General features: G+C 44.9%; 1 protein-coding gene across 1 annotated transcript in view; it reads right to left on the reverse strand.

Moving 5' to 3' along the window:
* COL13A1 (collagen type XIII alpha 1 chain) overlaps positions 1-15,627 on the reverse strand; it is an 83,985-nt gene that overhangs the window by 6,077 nt on the left and 62,281 nt on the right. Inside the window, exons 31-43 of the mRNA XM_052677158.1 lie at positions 15,340-15,384; positions 14,833-14,985; positions 14,195-14,293; positions 13,477-13,530; positions 12,689-12,730; positions 12,144-12,170; positions 11,171-11,251; positions 9,330-9,365; positions 8,262-8,315; positions 7,924-7,977; positions 7,247-7,282; positions 4,004-4,090; positions 72-110 (exon numbers count right to left, since the gene is read on the reverse strand). Coding sequence (XP_052533118.1) covers positions 72-110; positions 4,004-4,090; positions 7,247-7,282; positions 7,924-7,977; positions 8,262-8,315; positions 9,330-9,365; positions 11,171-11,251; positions 12,144-12,170; positions 12,689-12,730; positions 13,477-13,530; positions 14,195-14,293; positions 14,833-14,985; positions 15,340-15,384 — 807 coding nt within the window. The remainder of the gene's footprint in view (positions 1-71; positions 111-4,003; positions 4,091-7,246; positions 7,283-7,923; positions 7,978-8,261; positions 8,316-9,329; positions 9,366-11,170; positions 11,252-12,143; positions 12,171-12,688; positions 12,731-13,476; positions 13,531-14,194; positions 14,294-14,832; positions 14,986-15,339; positions 15,385-15,627) is intronic.

The raw sequence follows: 15,627 nt of genomic DNA on the forward strand, positions 1-15,627 counted from the left end.
TATGCTGCACTCAGCCAGACAGCATGCACTGCCAACTCAGGGCAGCCCCACCATTTCCAAGATCATTTTACCTTATTCCAGCAGCCTTGAACTGGAAGGCCGTCTTCTCCCTGCAGAAGCATGAATGAAATAGCAGTTTAGGAAACAGAAAACAGTGCAAAGAATGAGGATAAAAGGAACGGGTTCACTATTACAGCTGCAACAAACAGTCTGAACCAGGGTTGGAGGAATAGTTGGACAGATATTCCTCACCCCCTTGCAGTGACCCAGGCTTGTGGCTGAGCCCAGCTGGAAGCAAGGCTGGGGCTGGAGGGGCTGCCTGCAGGCTCACACCAGGGCCATAAACTTGTGTTTCTCCAAGGAAGGTGCTTAACCAGGCTTCCCTCAGGGAAGAGAGGAACAGAGGAGGTCCTGTTCAGCTAGGGAAGTATAGCAGGAGGTTGGCCATGGAGAACACAAAATGGCAGGTCTATATCCTAGACCTGGCTCTATAGCACTGAGGTGGCACAGCAAGGCCAGGCAAACCCCAGGGGCAGCGTTAACTTTGGCTCCTGAGGAGGGCCTGGAAAAAAATTCCATCTCCTTTCCACCGTGTTTTGAAAGGTTTGCTTTATCATGTGGCAGACTGCTCAGCTGTCCCCTCCTGCCTCTGAGAGGCTCCTGCTCCAGGATCTCAGCTGGCTCTTTGAGTGGTTGGTTTTGTGTTTTTTGCCCCAATAAACCAGTGAAATTTCTATAAAATACCCTCTCAACTCTGCAACTCCAAAACCTTGGGCTACAAGGCCAGGATGCAATTTTATTATTTTTCTATGTTGAAGGTTGGATACTTCAAGGACTTTGCCACTAAAATATGTGAGACTAAGCATTTGAGAAATGTGTTTGTGAATAACTGACATTAATTAGCATGTAACAAGAGAAAACAGGAACCCAGTGTTGATAATAATGTGCTCTTGAGCAGATGAGCTGCTGAAAAGTCAGGCCCAAGAAGCTACATTTGCAGCATGAAGTCAAATACTTCTTGTGTGTGCGTGTGAAGCTCTGGGGCCCATTCTGTTCCCCATGAGAACCCCACTACAGGCAGTGAGATTGTACAAAGAGCCAGGCAGGCAGGCACACTTCTCCAGTCAAATGACTCAGTTCTCACTTCCTCAAGTACCTCGTGAGAAAGTACATCCCATTTGAGAAGGGAACAAAACAAAGCAAATAGAAAAGCAAATGCACAGTAGCATACTGGGACAAAAACTACCTATCAGAAAGATGCTTAGAAGAGACTCATGAGCTGATAGTGTCCTGATGCTGCAACCATACTGTTTTCTGAATCAATTTTTTGGACTATGGTCCCCCTTGTGGTATATTTTCACCCCCCTCTCCTCCCACTATGGGGAAATGCTGAACTTTAGATCAATTGACTACTGGGTAACTTGTGGCATTCCCATTGGTACTCTGCTGGTGGTAGGAATGACTGGTGCAGTGCGTTGCAGGAGGAAATGGAAAGTTAGGTTCATGAAGGAATGGAAAGGCAGAGTTACAGTGTAGGGATTGAAGGAAGACCAGGGTCATAAGGAAGTGTTTGTTGCAGGCTAATTTGCAGAGAATGGAAATGGGACATGCTTATTAGTATCAAGCATCTCCATCCACATATCAATGTGTAAATCATTAGTTCATGGCCTCCATAAGCTATGCACATGGGTGTGTCAGCAGGATGCTAAGCTTTTAAACAAGCTGGATCAAAACCCATGCTTACTCAAGTTCTCAAGCTAGCTTGCATGCCAGTATGCTGTTTGTGTAAATAAAAATAGCATCTATGTTTCTTACAGATTTTCTTACCACATTTTCTGTCAAGTTTCCTTAAAAAAATAGGCATGAAGAGGTGTGCACTGTAATTTGGCCAGGAAAGGCAGAGACAAACAAAAGGCAGTCTGTGGGGACACAGGCAGAATCTGTGCCTGGCACCTGTGAAATTAGGTGCTGTACTCAGACCAAACTTATTCCATAGGAATTCTGGCTATTGGCAGTGGGAGGTGAAACACATGGCTTTTGTTCCTTCACAGGCATGATTTTGCTTCTGAGATTTGCTTTGTACTACCTGGAATTGACAGAGTGGCAACTGAGGCTTTGCAAGTAGTCACCATGCTGCTATGAAGAGATAATGGTTATTGAGCATACTGAGGAGGGAGTGCTGGAAGGAACACCAAGGCTGGCACTTCACAGAGGCCAAATAATGGAGGCTTTCATAATGACAACTCCAGGGCTAGTTTCCCCAGGAAACTAGAAAGCCCTGCTAAATATGGTATTGCGTTTTTCCTCGGGATACATTTTTCCAGCCAGTTGAAGGAACTGATACCACATCTCTTGCAAATGAAAGCAAACATCTCTAAGTGAATGTAAGGTTTGGAAAGGTCATCCTCAAGCAAACCTAGCCATGCTAAATGGGAGCAGGAAGGGCAAGAGAGCACAAGTCTCAGGGTATTATGGAGTGGTGCAGACAGCTGGAGGGGGCAACAACCTCGCCCAAATGCAGCACGTCCACAAATGATCTCTGTGAATGAATAAATTGGTGTTCTTTAATGGGATACTTATAAATCAATTGAGGTTAAGTGTTCCTGAATACCTTTTGTGCCTCAGTAGTTGGATTAAATGAAGCACTAATACAGTGATCACTTTTTAATATTAGAATAGACAGATATGGGAAAACAGGTGATTCCAAGTTCAAGATTTTGGATGCTGTGGGTACTGTTTTCATTTCAGGGAAGAATCACAAACAGGAATTATCTAGTGGGAGCTGAGGGAGGTGTCTAGTAACGTCTCACGTGGGCCTCTAACAGCTGTATTTTTCCAGTCAATATTCAGAGTGACTGAGTAACACAGAGCAGTGTCAAACTGCTAAACACATACAAGCAATTAATGTTAATGAAGGATGAAAGCATTTCAGCTCCTTGGCTCAGAAACCAAGCTAGTGCAGAGGCAGCCTTCGTGCATTAGTCTAACAGAAGATCTCAAAGTGAAGGCAAAGTGAGAACTGAAGCAGCATTTAAATTCTCATTCTTGCTGCATTTTCCCTCATGCCATAAAGTAACACTGGCAGCAGCTGTGAATCATAGGAAGTAAAAGACTGTTTCTGACAACAGCAGTGTGAAGGAGGTGGGATGGAGAGAGGTGAGGAAAGAGCTGTCATACATCTCTAGGGCATGCAACTACATGGAGGTACCAGAAAATAATAACCAAGATATGAAAGCAAACAAACATGCAGGAAAGGGAAGGTACGCCATACCAATGGGCATGGGGCATCCAGCCCGTCCAGCCCAGGTAACCCCGGCTCACCCTTCTCGCCTTTAAAACCTCGGAGACCCTGTTTATGAAATCAACCACTATCGTTATTTCAGTTGATGCCAGTCACCTCCATGGCACCAGAGGACAGGGACTGTCACAGGGCACTCTGCTGCATACCCAATATGGCACTGTTCTCTGCTTTAGTTTGTCTGTGTGATCAGCTGCCTGTTTTTCTGCAATCTACAAATCAGTGTGAGTTAAACTGGAGATGATGGGAACAGTATCTCATCTGTTTTCAAATCATCCATTCTTCCTACCCTCACTGGAAATTCCAGCACGTGAATTTCTAGAAGCACGAAGCACAAGTGTTCCTGGGATTTATGGTCATTTCTGGCAGCATGTTCACTGCAGTGCATGAGTTTAGATGAAAATGTATACATATTCATAAATTTACATCTAGATTTACAGACAGTGTATCTTGGCACAAACGTATTCCATTGAAAATAACTGAGATGTGCTTCCGGTCTGGGTAATGCGGCTCGAGTGTCCTGTGTCATTCTCAGGCAATTACATTGGCTGGCTGTTACTCCAAGGCAACAAAACCAGTTTTGCTCTTGTGGAGACATGATGACACTGAACGCTTCCAAAGGAAAATCATAGCTAGCAGCAAAGGAGGTTCTTTTTTCCCCACCAACACATCTTAAAACAATACATTTGATAAAACAGAACATACCAACGGACAGGGTGCATCTAATCCAGGCGCTCCTTGGTCTCCCTTATCCCCTTTAGACCCTCTAGAGCCTTTCTTGCCCCTCTCCCCCTGTAAATAATAGTTTAGTCCAAGAAAAAAAGAATACACAAAAGCTTTAGGATCATCCATTTCAAACAAATGTCAGCAATAGTTTAAAAATGATGAACATGTAGGCAACATTTTAAAAGAAGAGAAACCTCCCTTTGAGATGGTAAGTGAAGAGCAACATATGGTACTACTAACCTTTCCTAAGCTGTACAAACACAAGGGCCATTCCTAAAATCCCACACTGACAGATGATGGCAGGCACTGCATCAAAGGAAGGTGGAGTGCCATAGCAGCGGAGCACTGCACTGTTGTTATGACCACTTCCCTGGGCTTCTCATATGCCAGTGGGAAGAGAGGATGGGAAAACCTCCTCCAGACATTGTATGCTACTTGCTCTCATCAGCTGGTGATTGGCAGCACTGCTCTTGGGAACAAGCCTTGAGGCAGAGCCCAATCAGGACCTCCTGTTGTGGTTGTGAGGCATTGCTGGCCCAGGCTCCTTGTGCTGATGTTACTTTTTCTTCTCTGAATTCTCATTCAGAAATAAATTCTCATCCATGGGAACATTTTAGAAGGAGAAAAAACCACTGACATAACCAAAGAGGAGCCTTGTTCTCCTGCAAGGGTAAGCAGTGGGTCAATGAAAGCCAGCCATAGCTGTGGCCAAGGGAATGTCCAGATGTCCTATGGTCCCTCTTCAATGAGAGACGATATGTCCTACCCACAGCAGGTCAGCTAAGGCTGGGTGTTACATGGGTATTTGCTGGTCATATTGACAGCAAATCTTTCTGTATAACTGAGGAAATTACCAAAGCTGCTGAGCATAAACAGGGAAAGGGGCTGCTGCACAGGGAATTGAATTTAGGGTCCTTGTGGGGAAGGTTAAAGGAATTTAGGGATAACATCAGACAGCACAGGCTGCTGTTTCTTCTTTAAAATGTGTTAAACTCAAAGCTGGCAGGAGAAATGGATGGGAGAGCAGAAGCAACGAGACGGAATCACCCAGAACCAAGCACTGGAACAGGGAATGATCCAGGAAAATGCAGCATGGGTTGCTCTGGAGGGAGGAGGAAGGAACCAGGAAGAAAGGCGGAAGAGGAGGAAGGGATAAAGGGGACAAAGGTGGACCTGTAGGAGCGAGGAAGACACACATACACACATGAGAAAAAAATACAGGCATTAGAACAGCAGCAAAGATATCAGCTTAGTAGCAAAAGATAGGGTTGACACTTTTTCAGCTGGGTTTTCTGAAGGGCTGTCTGCTCCCATCGTAACCTGGTGCCACCATCTTGGCTCTACGTGTCCCAGGCACTGAGCAACAGGCAGCAGGAGGGTTACTGTGGTTTAAAAAGCACTACTTGGCCTAAAGGAACTAAGAGGGTGCACAGAGGGTTTTGGCAAACTGTTCAGAAGCTTAACAGAGTTGGTTTTCAATTTTTAATGTACTCAACACTGAAAAGCTTCATATGAAAGTGCCATGCATACTGCAGCTGGCCACAAAGAAAAAAAAATGAAGTGAGGTTTCCCAAGGGAACACATCTCCCACTTCCAAAAAGCCAGGTGTGGTATCCCTGGACCCAACCCCCTGTAGAACAGATCAGGTCAGAGTGCTGCCTTTTCTTTAACTTCACAGATTTCTTCTCATTCATTTTGAGGTCTCCTGGCTGAACTGTCACAGTTTTGCCAGCAGTTAATTTGGGGGAGATTGTCTCTCATTTCTGAGGAAGTTCTGGCACAGCAGCTGTGCCCCATTGAGGGAAAACTAGTGCTCAGTTGGGAATACCGGGCAGCAGAGCAAATCCTGGGGAACAAGCACTGGGTCAATCTCTCCTAAATGGCGCTGTTAAGATGTCTGCAATGACTTCAAAGGGATGGAGGCATTCAGACAATATAGCTGAGAGCTCAGGGAAATTCTAGTAGCTTATCTACAGTCAGTGAAAAACCCAGTGAAAAACCAACTGAAGAAGTCTAGGAATTCTGTTATGGCCATTTTCTGTTTAGAAGCCACGTAAAACAAAACATCATACATCTTAATAAGGAGGAAGTTAAGAAGCAAAGCCAGAAATGGAATAATTAAAAAAGGGGAGAACTTTGGAGCTCCCAGGATACCTTTCTCCCCTAGTTTAAGATGCCAATTGGCTACTGCTTTTCAGAACTGCTCAATCTATGCAGAGTAAGATCAGAAATACATTGCAGATAAGAACAGAGAACACCACTCAGTATGTACAAAAAGCAAATTCATATCATGAAATCACTGCATGGGCATATGAACTTATTTTCAGGTAAATTTAGGTGATACCAGAGTCTTATGAAGAAAGTATGCATGTGTATGTGTGAATACACACAAAAATACATACACATATACTATATTAAACTGCTTGATATATTTACACAATTGTAATCTTAAAACCATAATCCAGAAGTCATTTACACTTCTAAATATAAATTATATTCAACCATTGGTCTTTTTTCTGTTTTTAATCAGAAAGATTTGGGGCTTTCACAAACAAAAAACTCCTCATGTCACTGAGAACTGAATGGAAGAAGAGCTTCAATGCATGCTTTTTAGTCAGGGCTATCCTTCTAGAACACAGGTGTTTAGGCAGAAGAGCAGCCATTCGCAATATTGGTTTTGACCCAACTCTTCAGCACATCCACTCAGGGCAAAGCCTGAGAAGACTTCATGTCCAATTCTTTAACGTACATGAATTTATCATCTCTCAATTTCTCTCTTCCAGATTCTCTGGAGAATCATTTGCTAGAGGTCAACCTTCTTTTTCATGCTTCAGTGCAAATTCAAAAGTAACTTGGTAAGATTTAGCAGCTGTGTCTCAGTTCTCATGGTAGCTCTCATAGTTCTCTACGTACATCACAAAACAGAGAGTAGGATTTCCTAAAGTGTGACATGTGGTTTAACTCTATTACACATGAAGCCCTATGCTTCAGTGACAACAGAGTTATGACAACAGTGAAACATCAGAAAACCCATCCTGCATCTTTCAGAGAGATACAGTGTGATGTCCTAGTGGATGACATAAACTACAGGTATCACCTTCTAAAATACAGGTAGTAAAGTGATTAATGTGAAAGTCTAGCAGACAGAATTACATGCTAGCTATCTGTACATTGCCCGGAAATAACCGCTGTGCAAAGAACAAAATTTGCTTGGTAACTTACCCGGATTCCTTTGTCACCTGGCAGACCTTGTAAACCCTGAAATGCATCAGCACAAAAATAGAAATACTTTAACATTGTATGCCCACTCAAAAAGAAGGATTTGTGCCCAAGAGTTTGTCCCTTCCGCTTTTATCAATTACAACTAACATTTCCTGTAGACAACTTTCTTCCCACCTCCATTAGATCATCCAGGCTAAAACACCACTGCTTTTTCTCTAAGTCAGAGGCAAGACGAGCTGAAAGAACAGAGCATTAACTTCACTAAAGGCAATTTTTGTCACTGCGATGAAAAGACTCTGCCTTCTCAATGCAGACACCTACCTGCTTTAGCAGGGGGTTGGACTTCATGATCTCCAGAGTCCCTTTCAACGCCTACAATTCTGTGATTCTGGATTAAGATACAAATCCTGGGAGTCTCACGCCGCTTCTTTTGGTAGTTTGAGGACTGTGGTAAGTTAACAGTTCCCTTCAGCTTTGTCTGCCTCATTCTGAATGACTTCTCTGAAACTACTCAGCTCCTTCTTTCACTCCAATAGGATACTTAAGCTCTTAAATTTGGTTATTTAACACCTAACCTAGCTGAAGTTGCAAATGCTATTTGCAACAGCAATTTAAGCTATCAACCACAACAAAATAGGAACTTGTAGATGGCAAATCCCTAGTACTCCTGTACTTACAGGAAGTCCTGCTGGTCCCATTGGTCCTACAACTCCAGGATCTCCTTTACTACCCTGAAATAGAGACAGAAGAGTAGAAACTGTTACACACCCATTCAGTATGAACAGGCAGCACAACAATGACTAACAAAATACTACAGAGGAAATGTAAAAGATGTGTTTTAAAGCACCTAAATCCCCAAGAAAAAGACAGAAGTCAAAGATGCCAACTGTGGGTCTTTCATACACAGAGAGAGAAAAAAATCCAGCTCCTAGAAAGATAAAGCTTCCCCATTTTAAGGAGCTGTCATATCTTCAAAGAAGCTACAAAGTATTGCTCAGTTTTGAAACAAACTCACCCTTTCTCCTTTTGGTCCTGCTGGTCCCGAAACCCCAATTGGTCCTGGAGTACCCTGTAGTTGCAGGGAGGAAAACACACCAGGTCATTCTTACTGTGGGGCTTTGTTAAAGCCAGGAGATGCTGCTGCTCCGTCAGGAAAAAGCACAGCTGAGAAGAACAGCCCAGTGTTTAAAGGCATCTAGCCACCACTACAGCTTTCAGTGATGGTGGTGATGGGTTTGAAGAAGTTCTTGCATGCCATCTGAAGACTATGCATAGGAACTGCACCAGCACCATCTGATAGAGTGTCCTTTCCTAATTTTGAAGCTATGCCTTGGCGGTTGTTACAGTAAGCATTTCTATTACTGCCACAATGGATTTTTTCTCTCCTGTTTGTCACAGACAAGGCTGAAAGCTGTAGCAGAACAAAGGCTATTTAGAAATATATTGAGTTTCTTTTCTTTCTATCATTTCCTTCCCCCCAGTGTCAGCTGAGATGGCAAAAATAAAAGAGTTTGCAGCCAGTCATGCAAGTTGAAAGACACCTGTGAAACTTGTTTTGGAGCACTGCCTGTTGAAGGGTCTGCTTTAACTCTTCCAGACCGCATTCTGCAGCCTAGATAAAGCACAGCCTTCAGATCTGTCCCGCACTGTTGCACAGTGAGGCATTCACCTTCCTAACTCTACCGTGTGTACTGTTGTCACACAGTGGCAACAGCTGCTGTTGTGAAAAGGCTGCAAGCAAGGTGACTGTGGAGAATGACAGGATAGAGATGGAGACCCCTCACAACAAAGCAGACAGGAGAACTGAGTGTCACTGAACCATGCAGAATTTGTCTTGTTATTGAGATGAAGTGGAACAAGTAGGCTATGATGCTGGGATCCAGACAGACTCACAGTATCAAGAGACAAGTTTGTGACTTATCACTTCTCGTCCTTAAGTTTAACACTTCCCCCCTTCCCCCCATTCCAAACCTGCTTTGGAGAAAATAATGTTATTTTTGGTGTAAACAAGACTGGTGAAAAAGACGAGACAAGTCAAAGTACTGGGGAGAGGAACATAGGGCAATGGAGAAATGGAACTCACCGGTGGTCCAGGCCTGCCGTCTAAACCTGAAGCACCCTGAACAGATGGGGAAAGGTGAACAAAAACAAGGCAAGAGGAAAGGGGAAGAGGGTGAGGGGGGAGAGGAGTGGAGAGGGGAGGGGAGAGGTGAGTGAAGCAGTGACTCCAGACAAACATACACTTGCAATCAACAAAAGCTAAGATCTCAAGGACAGATGATGGTGCTTACAAGCAAACCAACAAAAACACAGAAACATTGAATACGTATAATATTGGCCTGTAATATTTGGATCCCCCTCAGAATGCAAATTTCCCCCCTTTCTGTGCCATCAAGAAAACCTCTGAGGAAAAGGCTGCTCTGTTGCAGACAAGGACAACGTGACAGCTGAAACCTGCACTTCCTTTGTGGCAGAACTGGGTTGCCCTTAATTTTCTCAGCATGAAACCTAGCAGTTGTTCTGTTCAGGGCTTAGTTAGCCAGCTGCTATCACTGGCCCAACAGAATATTTCAACAAGAACATTTTTGAGACAGTCCTCCCCACTCCACAGCTCAGGAACCCTTGTGAGCCAGGGGGCTTTGATGCTGTTGGACTACAGAGGTCAAAAGACCAAGAACAGGAAGCAGGCATGGGGCCCTGATGGCTGATGGGGTTCAATGCATGGTAACTCTTGGGGTGTCTTGTGCTCAGTTGGTCGCAAGAACGTCCTTTCCCTGTCCTAGTACTGCATAGACTTTAAAGAACAACTGTTTTTGCACAGAAAGCTCCCATCTGCATTTCTCAGAGCAGAATGGGAACTGAGGTTTTACTTCTCCTGGCTTCACTGCCCTTCAGATTAGAGCCTTCTGAAAGCATCAATTTCTCCCCATGCCATCTGTGCAGCCCATGGCAAAAACACACCTTATGAGCCCCGTTAGGTGCCTACAGTCAGATGAAATGCACCAGAGGCAGGAAGGTAACTGCTATAAATACAGGAAAACATTTGACAAAGAAAGATGTGCACATTTCAGCCAAAGTCAGCTTTGGGTGATCAAACAAAATCTGACAACAAAATCATAAAGCACGAGATGCACTCTTTGCAGTGCTCGTTTCCAGTCAGTACCATTTAGTGAAGAGAGAGGGTGTGCTTTACCATCAGTGCATTCACATGAGCACATTCACAATGCGAGCAACTGAGTAGAACTAAGTTACTGCTAACTCATCAGCAGCAGATGAGTCTCAGACACCTGCTGTAGAGGCTTTCAGTAGATATGATCTGTGAGCTTTTCTTTGCAAAATTCTCAGGTTTGTATTTGAAGCTTGTGCAATTTTACCATTCTGCCAAAATCCTTCCTTGTAAGCTAAGCAATGCGTTAGCACTATTTTCATCCTGAATTAATCTACAGCAAGGAATACAGGAAGCCTCTCTTGCATCAGGGAAAGCATCATTTCCATTGCAGAAGTGATAGGAAAGCATTGGACAGCAAGGGTTGAATGCTTTCAGAAATGCCACACTTTCGTACAAAGCCTGCCCAGGAGACAAACTGTTGGGAAAGTGTCTCCTTTTCACTTCTGCACGTCTTTGTGCTTCAGGGAGATGATGCAAGGCCAGTTACAGAGGTTGCAAGTGACCTATGGGAAAGCTACTGCTTTTCCCAGAGCTGCCAGAAGCAGGAAGAACTAAAAAGATCGCTAAAAGGATCACAGGTTGTGTACAGAAATGGAGGCTTTGCGAGTTTAAGAAGCAATGGCACTGTTATTTATAGGCCATCTCTTTCTCTGACTTTACGTATCAAATCCCTGCATGCATCTCCTACCGAGAGATCTTTTTACGGCTGATACCAGTTTGGCTTGTAAAGCACTGCCTGCTTCCTGGATACTTACGGGTAATCCCAGTGGCCCTCTGTCTCCTTTTTCACCCTGGACACCCTTCTCTCCTTTCATTCCATCAATCCCTGCTTCCCCCTAAAGGAAGGATGGAGAAAATAAATCCACCATGACAGCACTTATATAACAAACAATCCTTCATTCCAAGAGCAACAAAGAAGCAGAGAATGCGAGAGGCAGCAAAAAAAGAGCTGTGCTTTAGCCCAATTCTTGGTTCAATCAGAAGAAAGCCAGCATCAGTCAAAGTGACTTGTTCTAATCAATGCCAGTAAGAGGACAGTCAGGTCCAGAAGATAATTAAAGATGGTCAAAGGAGAACAGATCTTCCTGCTGTATTGTTCTCCCTGCTCTTGCAGGGAGCATCAGGTAAATGCAAGTATCTGGCAATGATCTGATAGGGTGGCTTTGAATTTTAAACTGACAGTTCATTGGAAGGGAATGACCAGTGTCTATAAGCTTTGAAAAAAAGTCAAAATCTTTTGGAAAACAGACCTTCCCTTTCCTTTGCACCTGCCAGCCAGTAGATTGGGCATAAGCACATGTAGATGGAGATGAGAAAGCTTTAAATCCCTGGAAAAAGTGAAGTTCTTAATGGCATGACAGCAGCATGTACAGCATATCGAACCTGGCTAATTTTAAAATAGAGCTCAGTTACTTTGGATTGTATGGCAGGTTGTCCATCCCGCTGTACAGACCTTTACCCTTCAAAGATTTCAGCTATGTTCTCATGGAAAAATTTCCAAGGACCAGAGGCTTCCCACTTCTCTGGCTGAGAACAGGAGAAAATGACCACTTTTCTGGATGGATGCTACTAATCCAATCCCTTCAGGATAATATACAGACAGTTTTGTTCTCTTACCCAATATGGAAGAACGGCAACTTTGAAAGCTGGGAAGCTGCTGCTGTGAGGAATTCTGGCACTTTGGATAACTCTAGGAAAATTTCAGGATTGAAAATTTGACAGCCTTACCTTTGGTCCTGGAAGGCCCTGAAGACCCTGTGTTTGGAATGAGAAATGAGATATGAGCAACACTTAAGGGCGTGCCTTAAAGCCCAGGCACGCCAGTTCGCTGGGCAACATAAAGCTTTCATTTCCTGATACACTGAGGGCACAAATGCTTAGCCCAAAGGCCTCTTTATTTGTGTAAAGGGCACTTCACGTACTGTTCTCATCTGGCAACGAGGAGGCTCTCGCCAAGAACAACCTGGCAGCGGGCCAGGCTTGCTATTAAGACCATTTTTGCACTTGATCCTTTTAATCCTGTCCATCCCATCTCACTACTGTCTTCCCTTTCATCTCAGGCTAATCTAACCTCTCACCTTTTAACTTCCCAGCTCCTCGTAGCTCTGACCTACCCTGGAGGTAATTCTGGAAGTGACACTGAGTGCATTGCTGCTTCAATGCTGCAGTGTTTCTGGCAGTTTTCTGCACCTCAAATCCTCCCCAGCCACTTTCATCTCATTCACACTCCCAGCTCCCAGTGCCTCTCTCCTCAGGTGAATCACAACACTTACTGGAGGTCCTGGTGGGCCTTGAGGTCCGGGGGGGCCAGACATCTAGAAAACAATGCGAGAGAAGTCAGTGTCAAGCTGCTGGCTTCAGCATGTGAAGGGGAACTGCTCAGGGGGGAGGCAGGGCACGTGGAGCAGCTGAGCTCCACCAGGCTTGGAAACCTGGACTGCCCCCAGAGGGCTGCGTTCAGAAGCGACAGCAATCCAGGACAGAGTAGCCAAGAAGCAGCAGCAGGATGCTGGAAAGAGTTATTGCAGTAGTTGCAGAGATTTAGAGGAAAGGAAAGCAGTGATATTTTTACAGAAAAAAATACACTTCCACTAGTCTTGCACTGTTACTTCAGCTAGCTGTTTCAAAGTATAAGAAAGAAGGTAGCTAGCTCTACAAACATGAATACTGATAGCCTGAGGGACTCCTCACTGCAGGGCATGATGGAAGTTCAGCGAGCTTTGAGGAGAAAAGGGGCAAATTCATTAAGCCAACATATATTGAAAATATCTAGGTCCAGGCAGGTATTTTTTTTAGAAAAATCCTTCACCACAAATGTTGAGGAAAGTAACTGTGTGCTTCCAACTATCTTGTGCTCTTCCTTAGGCATTCATTATTGATTGCTTGTGAGTTAGACTGTTCTTGTGTAGAAGAAAAGTAGGGCATCAGGAGCTAAAGGTGGCCAGCAATTCTGGCAGTTCAGTCCCACGAGATAAAGCTTGTGGGATGCATCATAAGAGGATGTCTGCTGCCAAAGCCATCCCTCCCCTGCTGCAGAAAGGAAATGAGACAGGTGACCTACCGATTCTCCTGGATTTCCTTTGTCTCCACGCTCCCCAGGCTGACCCTTCTCTCCCTGCACACAACAACACAGCCTGTCACTGCCAGCTGCCTTCTGGAGTCTCACTCCTTCAGAAGCCACGTGTCAACCACCCAGATGCTGAGAAGCAACAGTGCCCAAAAGGAGGAGTGAGACTATACTATACTTTTGAATGCCAAAAGTGTGGCATTTCTGAAAGCATCTCAAAGCTTCACTAACAGCTCACTGATGTCTCTTCAGCACCTCTGCTTCCAGAGATGACAACTTTACAAAACAGGAGGTCTCTGGGAGCGGTGTCCTGGGGCTGTGTAAGGGGAGCATGGGACTTTGTCCACCTTTCCCCAGTAACAGCCTGACATCTCTGCTGCACTACAGCCTCCCAGGGAGGGAGCACAGCAAGCCACTCAGAAGAAGCCTCATGCTGACAGCAAACTAAGTATGGGCCGCCTTAGCTGTACAGGCTTTACAGGCAGCTTCCAGAGCCCAGCACCGCCAGAGAGCAGTGGGAACTAACGCTCAACTGGCTGCCTGCCTGCTGCTGGAGATCTGACAGATGTCTGCTGATGCTGCAGCACCTAGGTCCAAGGGATAGGATGGTCTAAGGATCCTGAGATATACTGCACTTTGGAAAACACGTGTTGCTCTGTACTGTTTTTAATTCACTGAGCAGGAAAGGTCAGCCTGTCTTTTTCACTCTTACTGTCAATCCTGGAAGTCCAATGGGACCTGGCAATCCTGGTGGTCCTGGCATCCCTTGGTCGCCTCGTTCTCCTTTCTCTCCAGTGGGGCCATCAAGACCCTATGAATCAAGAAAGATTTGCAGCTTTTTGCAAGACTTTTTTGCAGGTATTACAGGTACCATTGCCAGAAATGAGTTGTGCCCTGTGAGCTCCAAGAATACAATGGAAAACCCAGAGAGCTTTCAGGTACACAGGAGAAGGCAGGGCTTTGCTGATATTGAAACCAGACAGTAATATGCCTGAAACATCCTCCTGTCATTGTGGATGTGCCATTCCCCAGAGTCGCAATGAAGGACTGCTTTCCTGCCTCCAAGTTCTGCTTGTGGTTATGCAGTTTGCTGCAGTACATGCTAGAAATCACTCCAATAGCTAGCTGTTGTTACTGTAAGAGCTTTATCCTAGTAATCCTGCACAGAGGCAAAAACTCACTGCATAAACCCTCTTGACTGCTGTTAGGGTGGAGAAGTTGTGACAGGCTCAAGCTAGGAAATCGGACACTGTCCCAATTGATTAGGGGCTTTGAGTTATCCCACAGCTCTACCCAAAACCTGAAGAGCCACAAGAGCAGAACGCTGCTGAGGGGCTTCAATGTACTCACCGGTGAGCCTGCTTGTCCTGGCTCTCCTTTATGCCCCTTTTCTCCTGCAACCCCAATCTGGCCTGGCTCTCCCTTTATTCCAGGTGGTCCATCCTTTCCTGGCAGTCCATGAGGTCCAGGTGGGCCCATTTCTCCTGGCTTGCCTCGTGGACCCTAAAAGAAATTCACTCAGTAAGTGAGACTGACAGGTAAGAGAAATGTTAGCCCTGCAGAGTGACTCCCTAGCTCAGAGCCTCTGCTGCTCATTCTCTAATAGTAACACAACTGGAAGAATTACAAACAGGAAGAGAAAAAAAAGGGAAAAAAGAAGCAGGTTTGCCCTGCCATTCCAACTGTTCCAGAGAAGTTAATACTCTGATAAGCCACTAATGCTTATTTCTATGGAGCCAAACCACTTCCCTCTCCCACCTCCAAGGGGAAAAGCAACTGTGCATAAGTATCAGTGCAAATTATCTCCAATTAAGGCTACTGAAGGATGAAACAATCGAAAGAGGAAGCCTGTCTTACCTTTTCTCCATCATGGCCTGGAGGACCTGGTAAGCCAATTTCACCCTGAAACACAAAATTGTTACTTTGGCCATTTGAAAGAAGCCTTGTTTACCCAGAATGACAGTTCATGGCCCCAGCGCTATAGCAGTCTCCAAACAACACCAATTCCCACAAGATGTTTTGTGAAGGGGATGGTGAGTAGGAAGGACCCCTCATCTCTGAGATAATGCCTTATCATTGTGGGAAAAGGAATTCAGGATGCCACGGCTGAGGAGGAGTGGAGCCTGGCAGAACAGGGTCTGACAG

This window comes from Tympanuchus pallidicinctus, unplaced genomic scaffold (assembly GCF_026119805.1).
Source record: "Tympanuchus pallidicinctus isolate F22 unplaced genomic scaffold, pur_lepc_1.0 scaffold16, whole genome shotgun sequence".
NCBI classification, from domain to species: domain Eukaryota; kingdom Metazoa; phylum Chordata; class Aves; order Galliformes; family Phasianidae; genus Tympanuchus; species Tympanuchus pallidicinctus.